At 35.9% G+C, this 14,371-nt stretch overlaps 1 protein-coding gene across 1 annotated transcript; it reads left to right on the top strand.

Annotated features, from left to right (window-relative positions):
- The first annotated feature begins 226 nt into the window (after positions 1-226).
- On the top strand, positions 227-13,876 carry LOC144629921 (uncharacterized). Its single transcript, XM_078488170.1, has 18 exons — positions 227-558; positions 1,234-1,412; positions 2,633-2,703; positions 3,576-3,739; positions 4,657-4,775; positions 4,975-5,084; positions 5,792-5,894; positions 6,608-6,694; positions 7,078-7,168; positions 7,356-7,407; positions 8,029-8,138; positions 9,546-9,627; positions 9,767-9,854; positions 10,043-10,143; positions 10,464-10,605; positions 11,203-11,286; positions 12,209-12,318; positions 12,819-13,876. Exons 1-18 carry the CDS (start codon positions 231-233, stop codon positions 12,859-12,861), a joined length of 2,064 nt encoding a protein of 687 aa, XP_078344296.1. The 5' UTR covers positions 227-230; the 3' UTR covers positions 12,862-13,876.
- Positions 13,877-14,371: the final 495 nt, after the last annotated feature.

Raw genomic sequence — 14,371 nt, 5'->3', positions numbered from 1 at the left:
AAGGCTAGCCTGCGTAGCTGGCGGTATTGTTGGGTTTTTAAGTTAAGTGTTACGTTCACTAGCAAGCGGCGAAGCCGCGACAACGAGCACTTAAAAACGTAACAATACCGCCAGCTACGCAGGCTAGTCAAAGGCTTATTTTTCGCATTTTGGTCCCTCCCCACCGTACCCTAGTGGGGACGCGCAACAAGTTATACCCACAAGCCCTTTCGTCATATCTCAAAAGAAAGATGGCGGACAAAACTGTGGATGACATTTTGGCTCTTCTTTGTAGTCACGTCAAACTAGAAAGAGACAGAGGACTTCAAGCTTTAGAGGACAAGTTGAAAGACTCTTCACATTTCACTTCAGATGTTAAAAAAGTGGAGGATTTGCAAAACTCTTTAACCGAGTTCGTGACGTCAAGCGATCGAGGCTGGGAAACGAAGCAAGGAGGTTTACTGGGATCCAAGGCTGTTATTTTGAACAATCTTGGGTCTGACGATTTCAGTGAGACCCTTAGAAATCAGGCGCTACAATTAATGCACGATGACGAAGCCAGAGTAAGGATTGCTTCAGGTAAAATAAGCTTCAGATTATAAAATTGTTCAATATCTTAGTGTTAACCTGTCAAAATACCATTTTGTGAGCCCTGCTCAGGGTGATCTCCCCATAATTTACCTAATTCTTATTCTTAATTTTTATGAGGGTTGGAGGTAGTGGGGAAAGCTTTAGAAATAATACCATTGTATACGTTTTGCTGTCTTTATGTCATTTTGCCCCCAAGATGGCGTCAAATATAAGAAGAGGGTTAGTAATGATGCAGATAGCCTTATATATTATTTTTTTATGAAGCGCAATCTAGTGGGCCATTTGCTTGTGTGAGGTATCTGCACATGTATTAGAGAATTGCCTGGGTTCCCTTGGATGTTACCAATACATTAATAATATGTACTTTTTTCTATAAAAACAAAAAATACTTAGCAGAATTTCAGCTTAAAAAAGGAAATATCCCCATTATTTTCTTGGTTATTCTGAAAAATGTACATGCGTGCCCTTGGTTGGAGGGAGAGTCAATCTGAGAACAAAGTCTTGTGCTCAAAGACACAGCATAAGGTTGCTTTTCTTGTTACAGAACGTACCGTATTTTCACTATCCGTTAGTCCACCTTGCCCCTACAGCAAAGAAAAAGTAATTCTTAAACAAAACATTAACCTTGAATAATTGATTTCCTATGTCTGCTTTAAATAACAGGAGAGGTGCTTGGAGCTCTGTGTGCAACAAAAGGTCCAGAAGTGTTTGTATTCTGCCGTGATGAAATCTTGAAAGATGTCAGCGAAAATCTTGAGAGAAAACTACCTGATCCTTCTGACGTAGATGAGGGACTTGTTCATAAGTTAACTGGCATTGAAAAGGACACAGCACAAGAGACGGTAAGTAGTTTTATTTATATAAGAAGTTGTTGATTGTCCATGAGTGGGGTTTATTTAATACCCGGGGGGGAGGGGGGAACTTCCTATAAATGGGCTAATGGGGATGTGCCGCTGGATGGGGTCGCATTTTCTCGACTGGACTGACTATAATGGGGTCGCCATTTCAAGCATTTTTTATAGGGTGACTAGAATGGGGTCACACTTTTCCGGGATTTTGAGAATGCAAAAATCTTGCAAGTTGTGATTTATTAACGGAAATATTCACCAAAAAAATGTTACCGTATTTAATGCTGTTGTTCAATATTTGACAAACAGCTCCCAGAAAGTGACTAAGTTGGGGTCGTAAAAATCAAATTTACCCAAAAGTGACTAAGATGGGGTCTATAATTGGCCATAGAATAATACTATAATGGGGTAGGGGTTCTGAGAGGCCAGCGGCACACACCCAACAAAAATTTACTCAAGTACCCCCCCCCGGGATTTAATAGCTGCTACGTGCCATGTATCCTTACCAACTTAAATTTGATCATAATTTTGTTTAAAACTTAGTTTAATTTGGCAGACCAGACCACCCATAAGACTTCTAATTTCTTTTCAGTCTCCTCCTCACTTTGCTTTGTAAATCCTGAATTTTTGAACCCTTGTCCTCTTGAAATTACCAACTTCTTAAAACAAATTTTCATTTCCCTTACATAGCACTTCTCTGTAATTCACTCCCAATATCTTGAACTTCCTGAGTTTTTGAAGCAATTATTTTCTTTTTCTCTGCAGTTTGTCTTAGCAGCTTGCCAATACACAATTATTTTTATTTTATACACCTGGGTGGTAAAAGACATTGTGAGAGTGAAATGTTTTGTCTGGTTGTTCGAAGGATAGATAATGACAACTACTAAAGATAAATATCCAGTTAATAGAGCAGTTGACACTTATCCACAAAATAGTGATTGATCTGGTGGAAAGTGGTATCTACCCTTTAAACAACTGGGCCCTGGAATGATTGTTCTGCTGCAAGCATGTCCTTGTCGTCACTTGAAGCTCGTAAAATTATAATAATAATAAAAAATCTGCTTGGTAATTTTGAATAAAAACCTGCATAATCCATTCGAACATTCTTTGTATTTGTACGTTGAAAGGATTTGCCATATGACTTGGTTCATTGTCTTTTTATGTAAACTAGTTAAGAATATTAAAAAAATCTAAATGTTGCTACAACTTCCTAGCACAAGAAAGCTGATGCAGCTCAGATATTCCATGACACAGCAGGCTGGAAGCATCTGGAGACAAGCATGAGGTCAGAAACACACTCTTTACCAAGGCTGTGCTCTAAGAAAAATTACAAGGAGCCCAAAGGTTCCAAACTAAGAGATCCAGGGTGCCCAGCATAAAGCTTATAATGACAGAAATAAGATTATTTGGTCGCCCAAAGACAAAAGTTAGTCGCCTGAGGCACCCGGGCACCCTTAGAGCAAAGCCCTGTTTACAAAATTGAGCTACAGCTGTATAGAAAACATTGTCCCTGTTGCTGTCTCGTTTTGGAAACACAACTAAAATTTTAAAAGAACAAGAAATGCTCTGGTAACAAAACATTAGGGGAGTGTTTCTGAGGAATTTTAAAGTTCCCCCAAACTTTCATAGGTGTTGTTATAAGTTAATACAAACTTATTTCATTATTAATTAATTAATGTGGATACTGTACTTGGAGGGAAGAAATATTTAAATAACAAGGTTCGTACAGGTCATAGAAAACCTAGTCTCCCTCGCAGCCGTTTTTAGTGTCGTCACGCAACAAAAATTCCTCCCCACAAGAAATTTTTTTTGTGTGACGACACTAAAATCGGCTGCGAGGCAGACTATAGAAAACCTGGAAAGTCATAGAATTTTAGAATTTCATTTTCCAGGCCTGGAAAGTCATGGAATTTAAGTGTGGGTCGTGGAAATGGTATAAATTGTAAGGCAGGGTATGTCTTTTATGTGAGGAAAAGAGTAGAAACGTTCCCGAAATCAAGATAAGTTTTGAACATTTCCAAGAAAAATGAATAAACTTAGTTCGTTGAAAACTTTCAAAAAGTCATGGAAAAGGTCATGGAAAGTCATGGAATTTCAAAAGGTCAAAAGAGTACGAACCCTGTATAATTAACTAATTAGAAGACATTTTTTCTTTAGATGTCTCCAGTCAGTAATAGAAGGATGTGGCAAAGCCTTTAATGAGCACATCACACAGAATCTTCTAGACCTCATATTCCAGGCCTTGAATCACACAAACAGATTTGTGAGAGAGACTGGTTATCAACTTTGTGCATCGCTTGTTCGATTGGGGCGAAAGCAAGGTAGGAATCCAAAGTTTTTCATTGGTGATAAGTATGTACCTTTTCCCTATACAAGCACAGGTTTTTTTACACTATGAAGCAAAAGTAAGGCAAATAAAGGAAATAAGTGAAATCAACAATGTTCCACATAAGAGAGCGATCTTAGGTCAAAAACCCGACAAAATGAATTATTCAGAAACTTTTAATGATTTGTTGTTCCTTAGCATTGGGAATTTGACCAATTGACATTTCTTGTTGATGTTGTGGTTAAATTTAATTTATTTGATTTATATTTTTTTCAAACCAGTTTAATTTTATTTTTATTGTCTCAGTAATAAAAATTATTATGATAATCATAATTTTTGAAACAATTTAAATGAAATAAAATTCAAACTTGTTTGAAAATTGTTAAACCAAAGATAAAATTAAACCACAACACTGGCATGCATCCTACCTTGAAAACGTATGAGGACATATGAATCAGTTAAGCTTGTGGACTGTAGGAGGGCTGGAGGAAACAGTCTTTGGATCAAGGTTATGTTATGGTGTGCAGACCAAGTCAGGAGTGTAGCATTTGTGTTTTTGTTCATGATAATTTTTTACAGGTCTGCCTCTGAGAACTGTTATTTTTCATCAGTCAAGTGAAACAAACTAAAAGTGAAAAGTGGGGAGCAGGGATGGCGTATTGGTGAGAGTGCCTCCCTCCCACCAATGTGGCCCAGGTTCGATTCCAGGACTTGCCATCATACAGGTTGTGTTTGTTGTTGCTTCTTGTCCTTGCTCCGAGGGTTTTTCTTCAGGTTTTCTGGTTTTCCTCCCTCCACAATAAACAACACTTCTTAATTCCAAATTGCTCAGTAATCTGAGGGTCACAGGGTTTTTAGGAAATAATTATGATTTAGTTGTTTTCTCATACATTTATTCGTTGTTCCTTTTAGATGAATTCTCAGAAGCAGCAGAGACAGTGGTAGTTAACATAGAGAATAATGCTATTCTTAAGCATGGAGAACAATTTGCAGATTATCTGAAGAAAGGACTGTCTGATAACTGGAGCCAAGTAAGATACTCCAAAGTTGTATAAATACTCCCAAATTAATACCAATGACTGTATGTTTTCTCTCTAATGTTATGCCATTACATTTTTAGTAAAATTTTATGTTGAGATGTTGCTTTATTCCTTTTTAATTATGATGCAAAATACCTGTCAATGAAAAAGTCCCTGATTTTGCATGTTAAATGGTTTTGTTACTGTTTAGGTTCGGCTTACAGCATCTATGGCTACAAGACAATTCTTGCAGACTTTACCAAACAGTGAATCTAGAGAAAGATTTTATCCTAAGGTTTTACCAGCCATGTGTCTTAACAGGTAAGAACTGAAACATTGTTGTTGAATACAGCCACATTATTACGTGAAATTTTCGCGACATGTTCATTCACAGGGGGCCCAGGCTCATGCTTTGACAACTCGGTCAAAATGGCAGAGTTGAAATTATAAAGATTTGTATGAAACATTATAGGAAAAAATCATATCTAAAGAAAAATAATCTACTAGTAAAGTTCACATTTCACACCATATGTTGTCTATGTGACGTTTCTTGACTGTTCTAAAGCATTTAAACCCTATGTAACCGATATTTTTAATTTTAGTTTACTCTTACCTAAATATATGCAAGGGTGAACACTTCTGACGCTAGATAAACACCACTGTTTGACACAAATAAGCCAAAAATTGCTTTTAATTTGATCCACTCACCCCAAAACTTCGCATCAGCATAGTTCGAAGACCATTCTTTTACTGCAGCAAATTTTTGATTCACCTGCCACTCTCCGCGATTTAATTTTTTTGATTTTTTCCTATAATGTTTCAAATAATCCAGGGTTCTAGTTATCAAGGGTAAAATAAGTAAGAAAATGACCTGAAAAGAATCAAAAAGTTCAAGTTAGCGGGAGGTTTGAGTTATTGAGGGCTTGATTCAACTGTATTTTAAATATCTTCCAGTACTTATCATTGATCTGAGTTACAGTAATGAACTGTGTGGATCAGTAAAATGGCTTTTGACAAATTGTTTGCAGGTATTATGTGGCAGAAGGTGTGAGAATATACTCCCAGCAGAGTTGGAAAACGATTGTAGGAACAGAAGGAAAGCACATGGTGGAGAAATACATTACTGAAACAGTGAGTAAAAAAAGTTTGTTTTATGACTGATACATATAGCCTACAGCCGATTTCAATCAGTGCACTGTGTAGACCAAGTTTTTTCAAAACATCATTTACCCCTCAATTATTTGCCCAAGTGTACTGGCAATAATTAAAATAAATTTCATTTCCTGGCCACAACTCGTTACAGTATTTTTTACTGGCAATAATTTAATTTCCAAGAAATGGGCTTGAATTGGAATAAAACATCATGAGCTTTAACTTACTGTACAATAAATGGTACAGAATGCAGATATGTTCAGGATTAAACGCTAATGAGATGCACATTCCTCATGACAGGCATCACAAAGTGTCCTCATTAATAAAAATTCACTAATATAAAACACAAAAATCTGTCAAAATGAAGTAATATGGAAATGTCAAATTACACAGTCAAACATGAAGTACTCATTAAATAATGCTTGGGTTCAATCCTGGACGTAAGTGCTTTGTGGTGTCTCGAGTTGCTCATATCAACATTGAAAAAGAGTGTCCAGACTGTGAATGGTGACAGTTTGTAATTGAATCATGTGAAACAGCTTGGAAAAAAATTTAATGGGAGACTACAACGACTTAACATCAAAATAGAAGCACAAGTAGAACTATTAAAATATAATATAATGTTTTATCAAAAACACAGTTTGTCTTTTGGTAATCGTGATGTGGATTAATTTTCTGCTTGCCTGATACAGGTGGAATTTTATATAAGTCAAACAAAAGCAGATAACCATGCTGTCAGAGAGGCTGCCTGTGCCTGCATAGCTGAACTAGGAACTAAGGTTAGTTAATGGTAAAATCATGTGGTAACTTTTGTAAAGAATTTTGTTCTGAATGTTGTTGTATTTGTGGTTGCCTAAGTTGAATGTTGGTTTGAACCAGCCACAGTAAGATTAGATACAGTTGAATCTTGAAACTTGAACCCACGATAACTCAAACCTCTGGCTAACTTGAACCTTTTTTGATTCCTCTCCAGGTCACTTTCTTACTTATTTTACCCTTGGTAACTGAACTCCTAATACCTCAAACCTTTTTCGATTTCCCTTGAAGGTTTGATTTATCGGGATTTGTCTGTAGTAAACTTATGACATACAGTACACATACATTGTACTTCTGTCAAAGGATAACACAACATTGTGAGTACTTTTTTAATTCAAATTTTTAGGTGAACCCAGACTGTTTACGATCACATGTATCAGATCTTCTTCAGGCTTTGGTTTGTTGTTTCAAAGATGACAGCTGGCCGGTTAGGGATGGTGAGTTTTGAAGCTGCATTTTCTATAAGAAATGTCACCTAATTAGTCAGAGCTCTTCACCTGTGACAATGAAGACCTTCATCCTCTTAACTTTTTTGCAAACCTTTTGTGTTAGATGGAAGTTAGACGTTAACAAATTGTAATTCCAGCATGTAAAGGCTGCTTTTTTTTCTATTTTTTTTTCTAGCTGCTTGTGTCGCCTGTGGAAATTTTGTTCTCTGCTTTCCTCAAGAATGCAGGTAAGTTTAAATATTGAAATAAAGTTGAAATGAATGGGAGAATGGTGATCCAATGAAACCTTAGGGTGTCAGACTTGCAATCCAGAAGGCAAATGGCCTTGTGTTATGTTCATGGGCAATACACTAAATCTCAATGCAAATGGCTAGTCAGCGGTCTGAAAAAAATGGAAATCTTCTGACAGGTTTTTAATTGTTTTTTACATTCTGTATCAAATAATATTGTCTAATTCACTGCTCTAGGTTTGTGATTCCAGTCATTGTATTTACTGAAAAAAATTATGAAATGTTTCATAAAAAGTATAAAGAAGAGTCACCTAAAGTAAGCATTTTCTTCAAATCAGTGTTTGCAAACCTTTTAAATTGTTGGGGCACCCTGTCCTAAATGCAGGGGTAGTGGGGAAGGGGGGGGGGGTGAGGTGGGGTGAGCAGGAAGTGGGGAATCAGAAGTAGTTCTTGTCCCATTCAAGGGAACTAGTGATACTCCTACATGTAGTTGCTTTTTGCTGCAGATACAGGGGCCCAACCTGATGTGACACTGTAAGCTCAATGCACACCAGGTCCCAGTTTTTATCATGAGTAAATTAGCTACATGTCTTATTTCTTATGGCAGTTTGTCTTTAGTTCCAGCATGGATGAGCTGTATTCACTCTTTTTTGAGAATCTGTCAGACAGTATCCCATCAGTCAGACAGGGTGCAGCCATGTCACTTGGAAATGTTGTAAAAGCTTATGGTAGGTAGAAGAGGAATTAACTGAGGGAGACATACATGCATACATACATAGACTTTATTTTCATTCAAATTTTAGAGTAGCTTTAAATATAATATTTATATTGTAGCTGATATCTTTGAGAAAAATAAGTAGTAGATAAAATATGAGCGGGAGATCTGTATGGGCGTATACAATGGCGAGCCGATAGGCGAGCCATTGTAGACGCCCATACAGATCGGACGCAAATATTTTATTCTACTTGTGAAATGAAAACAATAAATTGAATGCGAAGTTTTGTTATGCGAATCAGTAGAGATCTGTATCAAAAGTTAATGAATACTAATTAGCTGAGCAGGAGTCTGTATCAAAAGTTAATTCTATTGTTTGATTTGTATTGGGGTTTATAGTTGTGTACATGTGATCTGAATACAGTGCTGGGATTGTTTTGCACCCTCATGAATATTTAATGAATTTTACAAATAATAATAATAATAATAAAAAAAATGAAAATGTAAAATGCAAAATGTGAAAAAAAAGTAAATGCAACTAAACAAAAGTCATAATTTCCCTGAATGTTCCTTTTAAACTCTGTAAAGTCACATGTTCTAATACAGTCAGGTAATGCATTCCATTGTTTAGCTGAGAAGTATGAAATTGAATGAAGGCCAAAGCTCGTTGTTCTAGGCTTACAAAGGGACAAAATGTTATTGCCGAGTAGATCGTAATAGGAGGACCGAAGTGAGAACATATTTTTCATGTAAACTGGAAAATGGGGAAAAAACAGGCTTTTATACAATAATATTAGGAAATTTTGAACATGTTTATTAGCTAATGAGGTGGAATTGACTTTCTTGAGAAGACTGCTGTAAGGGGACGAGTAATCCCCAAGTATGAATCTAAGGATTCTCTTATTTAGTGCTTCTCTTATTTAGTGCCCCTGGGTATAAGTTTTCGAAAGCGCAGCATAACATGTAATTGATTATTGATCTTTTTGCACACATTTGATAATTTATATGACTAGAAATCAAGCTTTTTATCGATAAATTTCCATTCCAAAAATCTCTAACGTTTCCTGAACTGGGAAGGAAAAACTAAAATCCGTTTCACCCAGGACTAGACCCTGGTGCTTGCTCTCTTTAACTAGCATTCCATTCTCCTGATACCACTGATTTGCCACTCTGACATTGTGCGATACGCATGCCTCTAGAACCCCAGGATCGTTATGGGAGTAGTACACCTGATGATCGTCAGCATAAGCGTTCAACTTGGCCGTCTTGACGTGAAAGAAGAGATCGTTGATGAATTACCGGAAACGGACCTTGAGAAAGTCTAACCATAAAGGCAATCAGCATTGATAATTCTGTGTGACAAGAAAAACCTCAAACTTAAATCTTAAACAGTTTTTTTTGCTTACCTATTTGTTTTCAGGTGAGAGTGCTCTGAGTATTGCGATCAAGAAAGCAACAGAAGGTCTGCAAGGAGTAGAGAAACAGGAAGCTACCACAGAAAAGTAATGTTTATTAAATATTCTCAAATGAATGTTACTATACAAATAATTTTTTAATGTATCTGAGATTATTGATCAGCAAAGGCAGATTATTTCCTGACTTCTTTTGTGATTATTATTACTACCGGTATCTAATTCTCAGGTATGCAGCAATTGAAAAGGGTCCTGCCACATTTGGGGTGATAAAAAGATTGAGAGACAATGACATGGACCTACATACAGATAGACAGGTATTGCCTTACCTACCCATAAAATGGTTAGCGGTACATGAAAGTTAGAATAATTTTATATCAGTTTATAGCGTGTAGTTTTGTGCATTATTTTAAACATTTTGCTGTCGTGAAACACTGCACACAAGTGTAAACGGTTCAATATGGTTACTGTAGTATATTAATTTATTTGTTTATCATTTGGTCAGATGTACTCCTGTGGGTCTCTTGCTCCTAAAATGAGAAGAGGTGGCGGCTGTGCAGATCACATGTTTAGAAGACCTGCTGAACCATGGGAAAAGGCTGATGGGTGAGTATTGTCTTCTAAATATGACTGGAAAGTCTTTATATCTGTAATATCATCCAAGAACAGAAGACATTACAGAGATTGGAGATAAGGCCTTATAAACCGTAAAGAGGAGACACAAGATTTTGCTACACTTAATGGTTTACAATGTCAAGGTTGTGAGTTCTTTTTCATACTTATCTATGTGAAAGATTCTTTGCTCTCTACATGCAACGTTTCAATTTTGTTTAGAGCTGGTATCCAATTTCCTTTTTTTTCACGGGAGTGATGACAGCCTGAAAGAAGTATATATAGAGAAAATACGTTTTGTTTTTCTTCTCTAGGTGTGTGGACTTAGTCGCTGAACTTTCAACAAATCCCAAGGCTCAAAAAGAAGTAATAACCTTAATCCCACTTGTGGCACAGGCTGCCCATTTTAAACATTACACACAACATCTGCATCTACTGGAAACTGTGTGTACTCAGGTAATCGAAATGTGTTACTGTGATCAGAGCACAGATACCACAGGCAAATAAAATGCCAAATAAAATTATTGAAGGCCAGGGAAAACTCAGGGAATTTTATCTTGAGTCAGGGAAAGTTACTTTTGAAGAAATACCAGGGAAAGTTAAAATTAGGACAGCTTTGATTAAACACCACTGAAAGCGCTAAGAAACATTTTAGGTCAATGTCATCTCAGCAATGTTTTTTTGGAAGCAGAGGGTGGAGGTAGCTACTTTTATTGGATATTTACATACCAATATTTAGTTGGTCAGGGAAATTGTATTTTTATCAGGGAAAAACCAGAAATTGGAAACTGTTGTCTGTGGTAAAAAATACAAGGGAGTCATCCTTCCCATGATGATATACAAAACTATTTAAATGGCTGCTTGTTTGTTTTGTTGGTGATTTTAATGTTGAAAGGAAAGAGTTGAGATGTTAAACCAAAGGATGGTTTTGCTTTTTTTAAAAAATATATTTTCCCAGGGTATATCATCAATGGCTTGTAAGTTTACATTTCTAAATGGACAACTGTCAAGAAAATGTCTTGAAGTATTTTGTGTGATTTCTGTTTTGTTTAGTTGCCAGTCATAGCCAAAGGAATTGGAAAGAATCAGTTTAAAAGACACTTGGAGCTGTTTATTGACATAATATTCTACAGCCTGGTAAGCAAATGTAAAAATTCCTATAAGACTTGGTATTCTTATGTGTGTCAAAGCATTATTCCTAGGTAAATATATTATATTTTTGAGGAAGGTGCAAATTTAGTTTCGACAGGCATGGAAAAATTTAATGAGTATCATATGGGAGTCATACCCATTTTCCTCAGCAATACTGCTTATGCTCTAACCTTTAGGGCTACATCAAGACTGGTTGCAAGCTGGGTCATTTGCTAGGTTCATGCCATGTTTCTGGGTCAGGTAGTAACTTTCACAAGCTGTCACATGAAATAAATGGCCTGCTATCTTTTAAGAGAATAAATAGAGGATATTACATGGTTGCGCTGAGATATAAAATTTATCTTCGAGTGTTCAAATATTCTGTTTATTATATAAACCTACTAATGACAATGTTTTTGACGATTTTCCGAAGATTTCCGAAGATTTTCAAAATGTTGTCCGAAGGTCGTACGAATGTTTCCGAACATTTTCGAAAATTTTCCGAAAATTTTCCGAAGATATCCGAAGATTGCCGAGGAAGATCCAAGGATGTTTTGACTTAATATCGATTTTCTTTGGCTTATTCAGCATTGAAACAGGGCAAACTTGTCAAAAAATGTTCCGAAATCGATATCTTCACATGTGAAAATAATATGTTATTTTCACGTGTAAAGATATGATTTTTTCGTGCAAAAGATTTCCTGGTATTTCACTGATGTTTATATAATAATAGAACAAACAACAGGGTCAATGCCCCTGTTATAGCAAATGCTACACTAGTCTAGGTGACCAGTAGAATTACAAGCTTACAAGAGATGCTATGCTACTAATGCTTTTTACATAACTGTCTTCCTCTTAAATGCTTGTATGTATATTTTGCTTGAGGCTTTCCACTATTAAATTATTTCAAATCTTCTTATTTTCACAGAAAAGTGATAACGCCCTTACATCAACAGCTGCTTCTGAGTGTCTTTCTCAGTTTAGTACATTATTAGGACCATCAATATTGAGAGGACGAGTAGAAATGTACAACCCAAGGTACATACCTGCTTACATTATCATGTGGCAAAATTTGATAATATGTTAAACGCATGGCCTGATTTCTTGCAGAAAATATTTATCATGAGGCTAGTACATGTAAACACAAAATGTGGGAGGTGCAGTGGCCTAATGGATAGTGGGCTAGACTCCAGATTGAATGGTCTTGGTTCATACCCTCCTTGGGTAACTGTGTTGTGTTCTTGGGCAAGACACTTTACTCTCATTGTGCCTTTCTCCACCAATAATGCTGTGGAGGGGGAGGGGGGGGGTAACCCTGCAATAGACTAGCATCCCATTGGGGGGGGGGGGCTAGAAATACTTCTAACTGTTTAATGCTACAGAAACCATGATAAGCTCCTGCAAGTATGGGTCACTTGGCTTAAGAATTTACTTTACCTGTGGTGTAAACACAATAAGATGTATCATTGCATTTGTAGGACCCAAAATCACAACTGCTTGGATATCTAATTTATTGTCTATATTTCTTTTTTTTTCAGTTATCTTGACCTTTTGCCTCACAGTCCTCCAGGGCCTTTCTAACTTTGAGCGGTCAAGGCTATGACAGTTATATAAACAGATTGTATAATTTCAGAGAATCTGTTTTCATTTTATATAGTTTGGCAATATTTTGATTTTCATTACAAAAGATACTCGTGACCTGATTTAACAGCACTTGCATTCCACTCATGTTTCATACAAAACACTTATAAGCTACAATAATTGTTCAATACCGTAGATTGTGTTCTTGGAGTGCATAGAGAGTTTAAAAACCAAATGTTTCAGGGAAACTCCTTCATCAGTGTAAATCGGAACGCTTGAGCCCAGTGTAACTATTGAGTGCTATGCAGCAAAAACTATCTTTTTGACACTAACTAGAAGCCGATTAATAAAAATTAAAGCATTGATCATTCATTGTTTATAATGCTGATCAGTCATGCAATATTGAATGTCACATATTTTGCATCAGAATGATACAATGCCATGCTCAGTACATCTATATGCAAAAAGACTTATATATAATAAAAATGTACAGTCAAATAAAATACTTTTTTTACCATGCAGAACACCTTGCCAAACACACTGAAACAACCGAGAAAAACAAGTTTCAGTTTCCTTTTTTTGGACCATGTGTGGCACATAGAAACATGTGTATAAAGGTTGCCTAGCTAGAACACAACCATATCATGAATGGGATTTGTAATTATACAATGTAGCAAAAATAGTCAAAGGCCAAACTGGCTCACCTAACTATTAAAATCCTTTGTTTGTTTGTTTTTTTTTTCAAGCAGCCCTGAAAAAGAACAATGTTCCACAGTTGATCATTTTCTTGATTTTTATTATCTGTTTGCTTGACAATTGATTGTCATTGAGGGGAGAAATCGTACATTTATCACACTTGTGGGACCTAAAGGAGTTTTAGATAAATGACGTAACTCAGAAAGAGTTACAAAATATATACAATAAACAGAAAAAAGTCTAATAATAAACTAAAGCCATTTATTTTATTTGTTATTACATAATTTAAAGTGTTCTAATAAAGTAACATTTTACAGCAGTCTTGTTTTGGTTCTTTTAATTTCTTCAGAAACTTATAATAAATAATTAATTTTTATTCTTTATAGAATATAACACAAAGCAATTTACAGAGGCAAATGCTAAAAGACACTACATTAAATATATATTGCCCAATAGGCCTCCCAAATGTCTTCCTAAAATATGCCCTCCCAAAATACAGCGATTTATAGCTCTTGAAGAAAGATGTTAACTTTTTCACTATTGTTTTGTATTTAACTTGTCAGAGAATGCTCAAAGTGACTCTAGGACTTGTTTTAGGTGTTATACTATAAAAGAAGTTTTACTTTACTTTAAAAAGAGTTTTACTTCATTTATGTGTTATTCTTGTATTCATCAAACAATTTCAGTCACCATATCCCATTCAAAATAAACCCAAAGATTTTTGAAACACAATTTCCATCTAAAAATAGGCCCACCCAAAAGGAAAGTCGAGAACATAATTATACACCCTGGCAGTAATAATGTTTCGTTATTT

Source organism: Oculina patagonica, chromosome 11 (genome assembly GCF_052425735.1).
Source record: "Oculina patagonica isolate OP01 chromosome 11, crgOcupat, whole genome shotgun sequence".
NCBI classification, from domain to species: Eukaryota; Metazoa; Cnidaria; class Anthozoa; order Scleractinia; family Oculinidae; genus Oculina; species Oculina patagonica.
Note: the sequence above shows the minus strand (reverse complement) of the source record. Positions and strands in the feature narration are given on the sequence as shown.